Raw genomic sequence first — 12889 nt, 5'->3', positions numbered from 1 at the left:
CGGCAAAACATGGTATTATAAGCATTTAACATGGAACACCCTGACATTAGCCAACTGCCCACAGCATCAGATCATACATACGCGAATATGCCAACCGTAATTATATTACGCCCATTATAAACACCTCAACGTAGAAAATCAATGTTTAACGCTAAATGAATCCACACTTCTACAAAGACATAAGTACCCTGTCCAACAAATGCAACGCTAACTCTGATTCGAAAAAAATAATGCATCTGTGGGACTAAAACTCAGTTACAGGGCTGCATGAACGGAGGTCACAAAACACGAATTAATATCAACAAGAAATTCGAATGGCTTGTGAGTTTTTACCATTCCCAGCATTTCAAGAAAAGGCACAACACTTACAATTTTGTTGTACTTTGTTTTGTTGACGTTAATCAAAGTTCTTGAGCACTTAGCCAAGTTTTGGGGGCTTATAAAACCTTGTCTGTTGTCAAATGCAACAATTGTGTAGGTATTACACATAATTGACGTGGAAGGTTTTGGTAAAATCTGTCCACGTGTTTTCTGTAGACAATATTTATTGTTTTCACCAAAAAAAAACTAGACAGTCACGACAAATAACTCATTGCACGATTATTTGTGTCCGTCAAGACAAGACAGTCACGGCAAATAACTAATTAAACGATTATTTTTGTCAGTCAAGACAAGACAGTCACGGCAAATAACTGCTCGCATGATAGTTTTTGGCAAATAACTCCTCGCATGATTATTTTTTGTCAGCGAAGAAAAGACAGTTACGTCAAATAAGCCACTGCACAGTTATTTTTGTCAGTCGGTGTAGATACGAAAGGTGATGATACATACATACGTCAAACTGCACACCTGGAAAGAGAAAGGTGATGATACATACATACGTCAAACTGCACACCTGGAAAGAGAAAATGTTTTTCTGAGTCAGTGTCATCAAGACAAGACTGAAAAAAGGTTGAGGAAAATGTCGCCTCATCGCCCGCTATCTCTGCTGCTTCTCTTGCTAGGCTGTTTCAGTGAATTTCGAACCGAGAAAAGTGGAAACTCACCTCCCGTAACGAAACAAGATGCTGTGCCTGCCAAAGAGCATGCGAAGGATGTTCTCAAGCAACAGGAAAAGGATCTAACAAAGAAAGCAAAGGGAGAAGACTCAGGCCAGAAAACTGAACTTATCAAGTTGATTCAGCAGCTTGAAGATGCCCACAAAGACCTGAAGCAGGAAGTCTCCAACACGGAGCACAAAGAATCCGAACTGGTCAACGGTACCTTGCAACACTACCACGAAAACAACAAGACTATCGCGGAGCTCAAAGAAATCATCTCCAAGCTTCAGAGCAAAAGCAGACGACAAGAACAAGAACTTGCACAAACCACGACCGCGAAGGCCCAGCTCAAGAAGCAATTTGAAGAACTAATAAAGGATTTTAATATCAAGCTACAAGAAGGCATCAAGAAGGTATCTACGCTGACTAACGCAAGCAAGCTAAAGGAGGTTCAACTAACTCGGGCTGAACAGCAAAGACTGCAAGAAGCAGACTCTCGAATTTTACAGCTGAACGCTACGGTCTCGCAATGCAGAGACGAGAAACTTGGCCTTGAGAAAAGTGTTAGGCAAGGCAGCGGTTGGATTGCCCACCTCAACGAGTCCTTGCACACCTGTGCAGCACAAAACTCGATCCTTGTAAACACAAACGCGCAATGCCAAAAACAGTACTCGGACCTCAAGCACACGGCCTTACAATTTATCAGCAAGGTCTCTACTCTCGTGACAAACAAAGCCCAACAAAGAAAGGTTGAAGTTACACAAGCTGGGACCAAGATCCAGGAACTGCAAGCAAAGAACAAAGACCTTAAGAAAGCTGTCATGCAATGCAACGGTGAGAAAACGACCCTCCAGAAAACGAAGTCACAGAGCGACGCCAAAAATGAGGAATTAAGCACAACAGTACAAAACTGTACCGCTAAGGGCGCATCTCTTTCCAACGCAGGTGCACAATATGCAAAGGAAAAGATAGAACTGAACAAAGAACTGCAATCATGTAGATACGATGCCGTGGTCGCACTAACTGCAAACGCTCAATGTATTAACCAAATCGCTGTCCTCAAAAGCCAGGTCAAGGAAAGGGACGACGCTCTCTTGCAAACCAAAGACCAACTCAAAGAAGTCAACATCAACATTACTCTTCGCATCACACAGTGCAGCAGCCAAAAGGAAGACATCCAGAAAGCACTGGAAACATGCAACGCAGTGAATCTGGACTACCACGGCAAAATCCTACAATGCATGAAGAACTACTCCGAGATGAGACAAGCCTACAAAAATGAAAGCGAGACCAAGGACTGGAAATTTGAACACACCTTAGAGGAGTGGTACGCAGTGAGCCGTCAACTGTTGAACAAAAGCAAGCGATGCGAGAAGGAGAGGGCGACCCTTCAGACCACCGCGGCTCAGCTGCTCACCCAGAACTCTGCACTTGTTACTGCTGTCTCCTACTGCAACGGAGAAATTGCTCAGTTTAACAGGACGGCCACACAACTGACCGCCGAAAACGCAGTCCTCCTCCTAATGTCCTCCCAGTGCGCGAAAGCTTCTGAGCAGTACGACTACACCCTCAAACGATGCCAAGCTCGCACCGCTGACCTCAGCGGATCGGTGGAGAAGTTACAAGAACACACAACAGCCCTGAACAAAATGGCGAGTAAAAAAGACGTCGCCCTTGCGAAGGCACACGGCAGTATCCAGGATCTGAGCGCCAAGAACGTCATACTTCAGCACGCATTCCAAGTGTGTAGAAAAGATGGCGCAGAGCTGAGCAAGTCGGTTGCAGGACTTATCTTCCAGAACACACAGCTAGAGAGCAGGGTTAAACAGCTTGGCCAGGAGACGTTGGAGCTGAAGACAGGGGCCGCTCAACTGCTTGCCATCGGTGTCGCTCTAAACGAAGCTGTCGCACAGTCTGAAGGAGAACGCACCAAGCAAAAGCAAGTCCTGGAACAGTGCAGCAACGACAAACATACCCTTCAAACATCGATGTCAAATTTAAGATCCGAAAATTCTGAACTCAACGCCTCGGTTTCGCAATGCCAGGTGGACAAATCCAAGCTCAAGGCCGCAGCTGCGATCCTGAACACCCGTATTTCAGACCTCAGTAACTCCGCGTCCCTGCTGCAACAAGAAAACTGCAAGCTCAACAGCACCGCTACACAATGTGCGCGAGACAACCTTGACCTCAGAAGCGTCATTGTGCAACTGGAGACCGACAAGGTCAAACTGAATCGCTCTTTGATCGAGTCTCACGAAAACAGCTTCATACTGCAGAAGACGGCTGAACAATGTTACACCGATAAGGACGGCCTGAGGAACTCGGTCCAAGAACTGACGCTTGGAAAGTCCAAACTCAGCAGCGACGTCGCACAATGTCGAGAAGAGAAGTCTGGCCTGGAGAAGACATGCGAAGACCTGATATCCGGAAAAGATAGCCTGGAACGGAAGATTGCAGCCTGCGAAAAAAAGGGGTTCGAACTTAACTCCAAATTCGCACGTGTCCAAGAAAAATACGCTGAGCTGAAGGCTCGTAAGTTTGTATTGTGTCAGTGGGATTTTGTCTGTGCGAATGAGACTAAATATATATAATTTATGTGGAAATATATTTCTGATGGGGGTTTTAAATTCTAGGATGACAAGCAGTAAGATGTAAAATCCATATCCAATCCAAGTTTTTGTTGTTTAACCAAGATGCAAATCCTAAAAGGTCACTTCTGCCCACCACACGAAAGCATCAACAAGCTAAAACACAGCTCTTCGAATTATGCCGTTTTACCGTCTTTCCAGCGTTGAATAAAAATGTTCTTATTCTTTGTTGCTAGTTAGTACCAGTCGTGTCATTGCGCTCAATTCCATTTACGAATAGCTTTGTTTCAAGCATGAGTATGGTTGATTCAACAGTCCAAGAGATTGTGGGTCTGGGGGAGAGCTGTAGCAACGTGACCGTGAGGTGCTCAGAGGGATTGGCGTGTTCGGGGGATGATGAAAGCGTCTGTGGTGAGTACTGTTGTCATGTTTGGTTTAAACATGATTTTATTCCAAGAACATGAGGTTGCATATATAGTACATCCGGGACAATCGGGACCACACAAGCTAAGCTAATACTAAGTGTGGCTGTTTGTCCACCAGTCCCAGTGTGCAATCGGGTGCTGGCACCGGACGTGCTCAACGCGGAAGTGACGTGGGAAGGGTCAGGGTCATCGTACCGAGGCTCTATCACCTGCATACCGGATGCCTACTACAGCGGAACTGACCAGCCGTCCGTCTATTGCAACGACACGGGCATAGAAGGCTGGGTGACCGCAATGGAGGGACACTGTGACGAGACTACCTGGTACAATTTCACGGTAGGAAGGCTCTCATCTTTGTTGAAAGTGTAAACCATCCTGAGCTCAGGTCAAAATGAGTTCGGCTCATTCTATCCCTGACAGGATGCCTTGAGTTTCCTTGTCTGGCAAGGAAACCGATTTGTTTACATATTTAGAGCTTTTTGTAATGTATTATTGATATAAGCAGATTCGCGATCGTCGATAATGATTTTTCATGGTGTTTTGCAATTTTTAAATTACAAAGGAATTGATGTGTAAGACAGTTTCAAGCGAGCTATTTTTCGCGGCTGTATTTACTGTGCAAACAACTCGAAGTATGACAAAAGTGTCACGTGATAATCAACCGTTTGGTTTCGGCGCTCACTGGAGCAGACGATTTTTTCTGTAACCAGTTGACAATGATGAAACCATATATTACGGTCTCCTTCCGGCAGCAGTCTCAAAATTTCGACTTGTTTTGACCTTAGAACGATGTCTTTATCAATACTGTGAAGAACAGAACGGAGATCACTGTCGAATTCGGCCAATCTGCAATCATTTTCGTCTTGCGAACACTGATCTCAAATTTAGATCAGTGCTCGCGAAAAACATAAGGGAGATAACTCTGTATTCTTATTTTGATAGATTCGCGTAGGATCGTTGTAGCGTCCGGTCAGAGAGACAACTGGCAATCGCCGTGGAGCGATGCTTATCAGAATTAGTGTAAACGTGATACGGCCAAAGGCGATGATGACAGTGACGATGACGACGATGAGAAAGACGACGACAACGATGATAGTATGGTGCTTCCACTGAGAGACAACGATGACGGTTACGATGACAAAAATGATAGTATTAATGCTAAAGACAATAATAATAGTGCGGATGATGACGATGACAACAGCGACGACAATTACGACAACAACGATGATAGTGATGATGCCAAAGATGACGACGATGAAAGACATGAATGACAGATGGATGATGTAGTGACTATAACTGACCATGCAGGCGGCGCCGGGGCCGGAGTACGTGATACCGTTCACCCCTGAAGCGGGCTGGTCAGCTTGTGTCGTCGCCACGCCCCTCAAGACGGAAGATAGCAGCACCATGTGAGTCCTTCCATTTGTTCGTCACTATGTAATGACACAAAAGTTTGTTTCCATTGGATTTTATTCTTGCTATTTATTTGGGAATGTGTGTGTGTGTGCGTGTGTGTGTGTGTGTGTGTGTGTGTGTGTGTGCAGGGGCGGACGAGAGGGGGGGGGTTCTGGGGTTTCCGGAAACCCCCCCAGCCAAAAAATAAAAATATTTGTGTGTGTTTTTTGGGGTTGAGTTTCAATTTTTGGGGTCTTTATCAGTGACAAAATCTGCTGCCTGAAACTGGTAATGATCATCCTCAGAATGCACCAGATTGCACCATTTTGCATCCTTTTTTTCCAAATTTTCCGGGGGGGCATGCCCCCGGACCCCCCTAGCAAGCTAGGCGCTTCGCGCCGTCGGCTCGGCGCCTCGCGCCTTCACACCCATATCTTCACAATATAATTTTGGAACCCCCCCCCCATAAAATTAACTGATCCGCCCCTGGTGTGTGTGTGTGTGTGTGTGTGTGTGTGTGTGTGTGTGTGTATGTGTGTGCGTGTGTGTGTGCGTGTGTGTGTTTTAAGCGATAGTGGTTGAGCTGTTTATGTGTAGTGAATCTTTTTACTTAACTGACTCCATAACTGATGTACCTGGGTGAAACAATAGCAAATAAGAACGGCATTTAACCCTCTTTTTTAAATTTCAGAACACTACCAATCGTCCTCAACAAGTTCTCTTCTTTAAGCATTATATAAAATTTGTTTTGATTATTTTTGAAATACAGTGTAATAGGAAACGTACGTTACAGGCCCCTCAGCACGACTATCCTTACCGTCGAATGACAAAAATGACGATTTCAATAAAGGAAGTACACTCGCTTCTTTCAGTCATTTCAGAATAGATTTGAAGGCCAGCGACAATTCGACGCTCATGCGCATGAAGACGACAGTGGACACGGATTATGAGGATGATCTTTCGTGCTGGTCCACCGTCTTTTCATCCAAGCGTGCCGATGATAAAAGCTACAAGGACTATGACAAGTAAGTACAGTGAACCACAAGAAAATTGGTTGATTAAAATCAAGATGGCCGAAGCAATGTTTTCATAAAAGAAGCGGTAGTGTACGGGCACATGTTGTATTTGGGTTAGGCTACATGTGTACTGTTGCAGAGTATTTGAAAATACGTAGGCATAAAAACATGCAAAGAAGAGTGATAAGTCCCTGTTGTAAATATAGTCAAGTGGATAAATTGATTACTTATGTATCACACTAGTTTTACTGCTACAGCAGTCCCTCTCATGAACGAACACCCTAGGGCCAGTGCAAACCTGTCCGTACATTGCAGGTGGCCGGTCACGGGAGAGGCCCTCCCCCCATGACACACACTCAGACACACTGACAGACTGAGTGAGTCTTTGCTACTGGTGAACGAGCTCTTCTTGTACTAAAACAATAAGGTCAAACTAACACAACGTATAACTGAAAGGAAAAAAAACTGTCCTGTAAAAATGACGTTAAATGAACGGTGTCGATGTCAGAAAAAGAGAGATAAAAGAAATCCTCAAATTCCTGAGGATACAGGCACCCCATGAAAGCAGCCACGAACACACACTTTGCAAAAATATATTAGACCCTATCGGTATTCCAAGCTCTCGTAATCTCTCGCAAGCTTCAGAGTATAGCAAAGCATGCGGTACAGCGATCTCGTGCGAGCTGCACAAGCGAAGGTTCGAAGTTCTCGCGATGTTCAAAGCATAACAAAGAGCGTGTCTCGCGAGAGCTGCTCAGATACCGAACATGTCGTACTTTCTTTTTTTCTGGCTTTATTGAATGCTTCAGGCAGTGACTTTTCCCTGTCCACGGTTTCCTCTGTGTGCGTGTGTGTGTGTGTGTGTGTGTGTGCATGGTGTGTGTGTGTGTGTAGGGCACGTGCGTGTGGGTGTGTGTGTGTGTTTGTGTGTGTGCGTGCGTGCGTGTGTATGAGTGTGCCAGTGTGTGAGTGTGTGTGTCTCTCTCTATATGTATATCATCTATCTCTATGTTTCACCCAATAATAGGGTCTATAGGCCTGTGTCATTCAACATTTCCTGTGTCCAGTGTCTCTCTCTTGTTTTCCCAGAGTGTCCGTATTTTTTGTCAATCCACAGGAATTTCACCGGTAATTTCCCGATAGATGGTGACCAGATCCTCATGGAAATCACAGCGTCCAGCGAAACTCAATTTACTGTGAGTCAAGTGTTACAGTTGTTATGGTGAATAAGTTGATAGATTTCTTAGCTTAGCCGGCTTATGGTCGTGCGGATGGTACGGTGAAACTCACCTTTTAAGTCCACAACCCCCTCCCCCCCCCCCCCGTTTTTTTTTACACCCCCGGTATAGGGGTGTGTATAGGTTTCACTCGATGTGTTTGTTTGTTTGTTTGTTTGTGTTCGCATATAGATCTCAAGAATGAACTGACCGATCGTCACCAAACTTGGTGAACAGGTTCTATACATTCCTGAGACGGTCCTTACAACAATTGGGACCAGTCAAACACACGGTTAGGGAGTTATTGGTGGATTAAGATTAAGAGTGACATATTAATGGTCAAAGGGAAATAACCTTCTCAGTTGGTGGCAGTGAGAATGGTTATTTCCCTTTGACCAACGGGGGTGTTTTTCCTACCTCGAAGGAATTTCTTGTTTCTGTACAGTTTACTTAAGACAAAACAGCATAATTAAGGCAAGGCTCAAATTCTGTAAACAAAAACACACACTCACAACTGAAAACCACACACACACACACACACACACACACACACACACACACACACACACACACACACACACACACACACACACACTTAAACACACACACTGGCACACACAACCCTCTTCTCTAAGATACGGTTGAAACATTTACCTCCGTTTTAATATTCTGTCTCTTTCAAGACGGCCTAACCTTCCGCACCGGTTTTTGGAGAGCTTAAAATGGGAGGGATTGACGTGTTTTTACATTTAGTCAAGTTTTGACTAAATGTTTTAACATAGAGGGGGAATCGAGACGAGGGTCGTGGTGTATGTGTGTGTGTGTGTGTGTGTGTGTGTGTGTGTGTGTGTGTGTGTGTGTGTGTGTGTGTGTGTGTGTGTGTGTGTGCGTGTGTGTGTGTTGAGCGATTCAGACCAAACTACTGGACCGATCTTTATGAAATTTTACATGAGAGTTCCTGGGAATGATATCCCCTGACCTTTTTTTCTTTTTTTCGATAAATACCTTTGATGACGTCATATCCGGCTTTTTGTAAAAGTTGAGGCGGCACTGTCACACCCGCATGTTTTAATCAAATTGATTGAAATTTTGGCCAAGCAATCTTCAACGAAGTCCAGACTTCGGTATTGCATTTCAGCTTGGTGGCTTAAAAATTAATTAATGACTTTGGTCATTAAAAATCTGAAAATTGTAAAAAAAACATTTGTTTATAAAACGATCCAAATTTACGTTCATCTTATTCTTCATCATCTTCTGATTACAAAAACATATAAATATGTTATATTTGGATTAAAAACAAGCTCTGAAAATTAAAAATATAAACATTATGATCAAAATTAAATTTTCGAAATCAATTTAAAAACACTTTCATCTTATTCCTTGTCGGTTCCTGATTCCAAAAACATATAGATATGATATGTTTGGATTGAAAACACGCTCAGAAAGTTAAAACGAAGAGAGGTACAGTAAAGCGTGCTATGAAGCACAGCGCAACCGCTACCGCGCCAAACAGGCTCGTCACTTTCACTGCCTTTTGCACTAGCGGCGGACTACGTTCAGTTTCATTCTGTGAGTTCCACAGCTTGGCTAAATGTTAATTTCGCCTTACGCGACTTGTTTTTTTCTCTCTTCAGGTGAAAGTGAAGGGTGACGTGCATGCGACATACGATCTTTCTTCCTCTCCGCTCCATCTGGCCACGACCAGGGTGTCCAAGTTCCGTGTGTCCGGAGATCTCTTCGTCTCCTCCCTTAACCTCAGGTGTCATCCCCGCGACTGACCGTCGCTCGCCGGAGTGACCACTGGCTACGGCTTGGGCTCGACAACACCCAAGCGTTTTGATTTTCTGAAAGACTTTCATTTCTTTGCTGCTTACTTTGTTGTTGTTGTTGTTGTTGTTCAGTTGTTGGACGGTTCGTCAACATTCAGCGTATTAGCTTGTACGAGGGACATGCGGGTGTTTGTTTGTCTGTTTAGGTGAGATTTTACCAAAGCTGTTGATCCCAAAATCTAAACTGAAGTGTACCACTTTTGAACACACGTATGTTGAACCTATTTCCAACACAGTGTGACATATTTCTCCTAGCACTCTGTAGCACACATGAGTAAACACTAGTTTACTGATCAAGTTTTATAGCGCAACTGAGTTTACTATGATGGCACCGTCGTAGCCGCGTCAAACTTAATATCATTCTCCTCCAGAATAGCACACAGAGAATAAGAATCTGAAACTTATTCGGCAAACGATAACTATTTTCAGAACTTTAAAATATGGCATTCCTGACGTCAGTGATTCCGTGCTTTACAATACAATACAATACAATACAATACAATACAATACAATACAATACAATACAATACAATACAATACAATACAATAACTTTATTAATCTCTAAAAGAGAAATTACATTGCTGAGCGTTTGTGTCCGTAATAATAACATACATAAAACATTCAAAATAAACATTTGTTCTTTGTCCTGAGAAAATATAGTACATTGGTTATCACATAAGAAAGTATATTAAAAATAAATTAACATGCATTCACCATCAACAATGCACAAAAGAAAGTCAGCACCTGAAGTCAATTGTGCCGCTTCAAGTTCAATCACAAATCAGTCAGTTTGCGCGTTCCCGAAGAGCTTCTGTTGTGTGTTTAAGTTGTTCTGTTTTTATTTGTTCCTTCCAGGCTTTCTTTTTGTCCCTTTCTTTCTTTAATTGTTTAAAAAAAAATTAAAGTTTGTTGTTGCACAAAGTTTGCTGTCGACTGAAACAACAGGTTTTTGTGACTATCACGTAAAACTGAAAATGTTTGTGACAACACACACACACACATACACACCGTACACAATGCGCGCGGCACTGACTCAGTCGGCGGACGCAGTGCAGGCGCACACATACGCGTGGTACGCACGCACATACATTTGCGAATAGACTTTCATATAAAGTCAGTGCTGCAAGTATGAGTGCTTGTACGTCTGATAAAGTGAACGAAAATAAACTAGCAAAACGACATACGAAGCGGCGATACTTGTCCTGTTTTGAAACAAAATAGCAGGGAAGTGCAGAGGCAGAGCGTGAGAGGAGTTTATGTGGAGGGTGTGTGTGTGTGAGAGAGAGAGAGAGAGAGAGAAAGAGAGAAGAGAGAGAGAGCGAGCGAGAGAGAGAGAGAGAGAGAGGGGAGAGAGAGAGAGAGAGTGTGAGAGAGAGAAAGAGAGAGAGAGAGGGAGAGAGACTGAGAGAGAGCAAACTGAACTCAACTGAACTGAAATTTATTTAACAAGGATTAAAATTTAAGGCTAGGCCTTTGCTTACAATCTGTCCTTGAACACACACACACACACACACTGGCACACACCGTCACACACACACACACACACACGAACAATCACTGAATAATCACAGAGATCAACGGGTAGGGGGGCTTTTGGTACGGGCGAGGGGAAGGGATCATTAAAGAAAGAGCGATAGGGAATGGGGGGGGGGGGGGGGGATGCGCAAGAGGTTAGTGATGCCAGCTGATCCTTTTAACACAGGCAAAAAAACACTTCCGTGTGCCTGCATCTGACCTACTTGCCCCACCACACTCATAGCCTTTTAAGCTTATTGAGTCTCCACAAGGCTGCAGATTGGCAGATGCCGAACTGGAGAGACCACTGCTACGTTGGCTGTAAAAAAAATATTGTTGCAGATAGGCTACTCACAAGCCTTGAAGCAGAGCGAAAACTCCGATAGACAGCGCTCCAGCAAAGTTTTGTGGGAGCCCTTTCTGAAGGGCGGGACCGGTCTGTGTAGCCTAGATCGTACATACTCGACGCCGGAACTTGCTCATTCTCAGTGCCGAAAGAGTTGTGAAAATTGTGTGTGTGAGACTGCTTTCCTGGAATTTCACTGCAAGCTGTGGTTAGTTCCGTGGTACTGTGTTGTGTGCATCTAATTCGTAATATTCCTCTGGACACTGTAGGAAATAGATTCATTCTCCTGCTGTGTGTATCAGAAGAGGTGTAGCGGCGATAGATGAATCACTGCCAAGCACTGACACAGGCACGTGATACAGGGTTGATGGGGGTCACAAGTTAATGGCGGATGAGGTGTAAGCTCTCCTGCCTTATACTACTTACTACTCATGGCGGGGGGGTTATGGGGGTTGTGCAACCCCCCCCCCCCTCCTAGCCTAAACATGTACCTCACTTATTTAAAACATTTTTTATTATTGTTTATTTTATGCCGTTTCATGCAAGGAGCGACCATTTTGCTATCTCAGAATATGACCTACCCATCAGCTTCAGGGGGCTTCGCCCCCTGACCCCCACTGGCAACCCCCCCCTCCTCTTAGCCTAGTCCGGCCCTGCTACTATCAGACAGGAGAGCTCACACCCCACCCCGCCGCCACTTATGACAGTGGTAGGTATTACTATTTTAGTAATATTGGTTATTTTCACTGTTGGTGCTATAGTATGCCGTCATAGCTAAACACCCCGTGTCAAGTGCCTATGTGCCGCTGGTTCCGCCCAAATACGCTATTCTAGGCAACATGGATTCTGGGTTTGTTCATCAGTAATGCTGCCAGCCCGCATCGGCGTGTGCTTGTAAACTTGCGACATGCAAGTGTTGCAAATAGACTTAAACAAAAGCAATTTGGGACAGGAATATTATATAATGCCTATCTTTCTTATTTGGTGTTTAACGTCGTTTTCAACCACGAAGGTTATATCGCGACGGGGAAAGGGGGGAGATGGGATAGAGCGGGCACTTGTCAATTGTTTTTTGTTCACAAAAGCACTAATCAAAAATTTGCTCCAGGGGCTTGCAACGTAGTACAATGTATTACCTTACTGGGAGAATGCAAGTTTCCAGTACAAAGGACTTAACATTTCTTACATACTGCTTGACTAAAATCTTTACAAGAAAAATGTTCATTCAAAATGAACAGCGTCGATGCAATGTCCACCAAAGATTTATTTTGGGAAGTGTTAAAAGGTTAGGGTCAAAAGTCAATGAATTGCATGTTGTGCTGGATATATCAATTGTTTATTTCAGTCAATGCTTGCTATGAATTGATCAAACAGCCACAAGAAAAAACAAGTCGCGTAAGGCGAAATTACTACATTTAGTCAAGCTGTGGAACTCACAGAATGAAACTGAACGTAGTCCGCCGCTTGTGCAAAAGGCAGTGAAAGTGACGAGCCTGTTTGGCGCGGTAACGGTTGCG

The 12889-nt window shown here is 44.0% G+C and overlaps 1 protein-coding gene across 1 annotated transcript; it reads left to right on the top strand.

Moving 5' to 3' along the window:
• Window positions 1–961: 961 nt before the first annotated feature.
• LOC138964990 (uncharacterized) lies at window positions 962–10252 on the top strand. Its single transcript, XM_070337144.1, has 7 exons — window positions 962–3572; window positions 3944–4039; window positions 4172–4389; window positions 5362–5462; window positions 6321–6473; window positions 7582–7660; window positions 9316–10252. The coding sequence occupies exons 1-7, from the start codon at window positions 962–964 to the stop codon at window positions 9457–9459; spliced, it is 3402 nt and encodes a 1133-aa protein (XP_070193245.1). The 3' UTR covers window positions 9460–10252.
• Window positions 10253–12889: the final 2637 nt, after the last annotated feature.

The sequence above is a fragment of the Littorina saxatilis genome, linkage group LG1, assembly GCF_037325665.1.
Source record: "Littorina saxatilis isolate snail1 linkage group LG1, US_GU_Lsax_2.0, whole genome shotgun sequence".
Lineage (NCBI taxonomy): Eukaryota > Metazoa > Mollusca > Gastropoda > Littorinimorpha > Littorinidae > Littorina > Littorina saxatilis.
The sequence above is the reverse complement of the archived record's forward strand: the minus strand, read 5'-3'. Positions and strand labels throughout refer to the sequence as shown.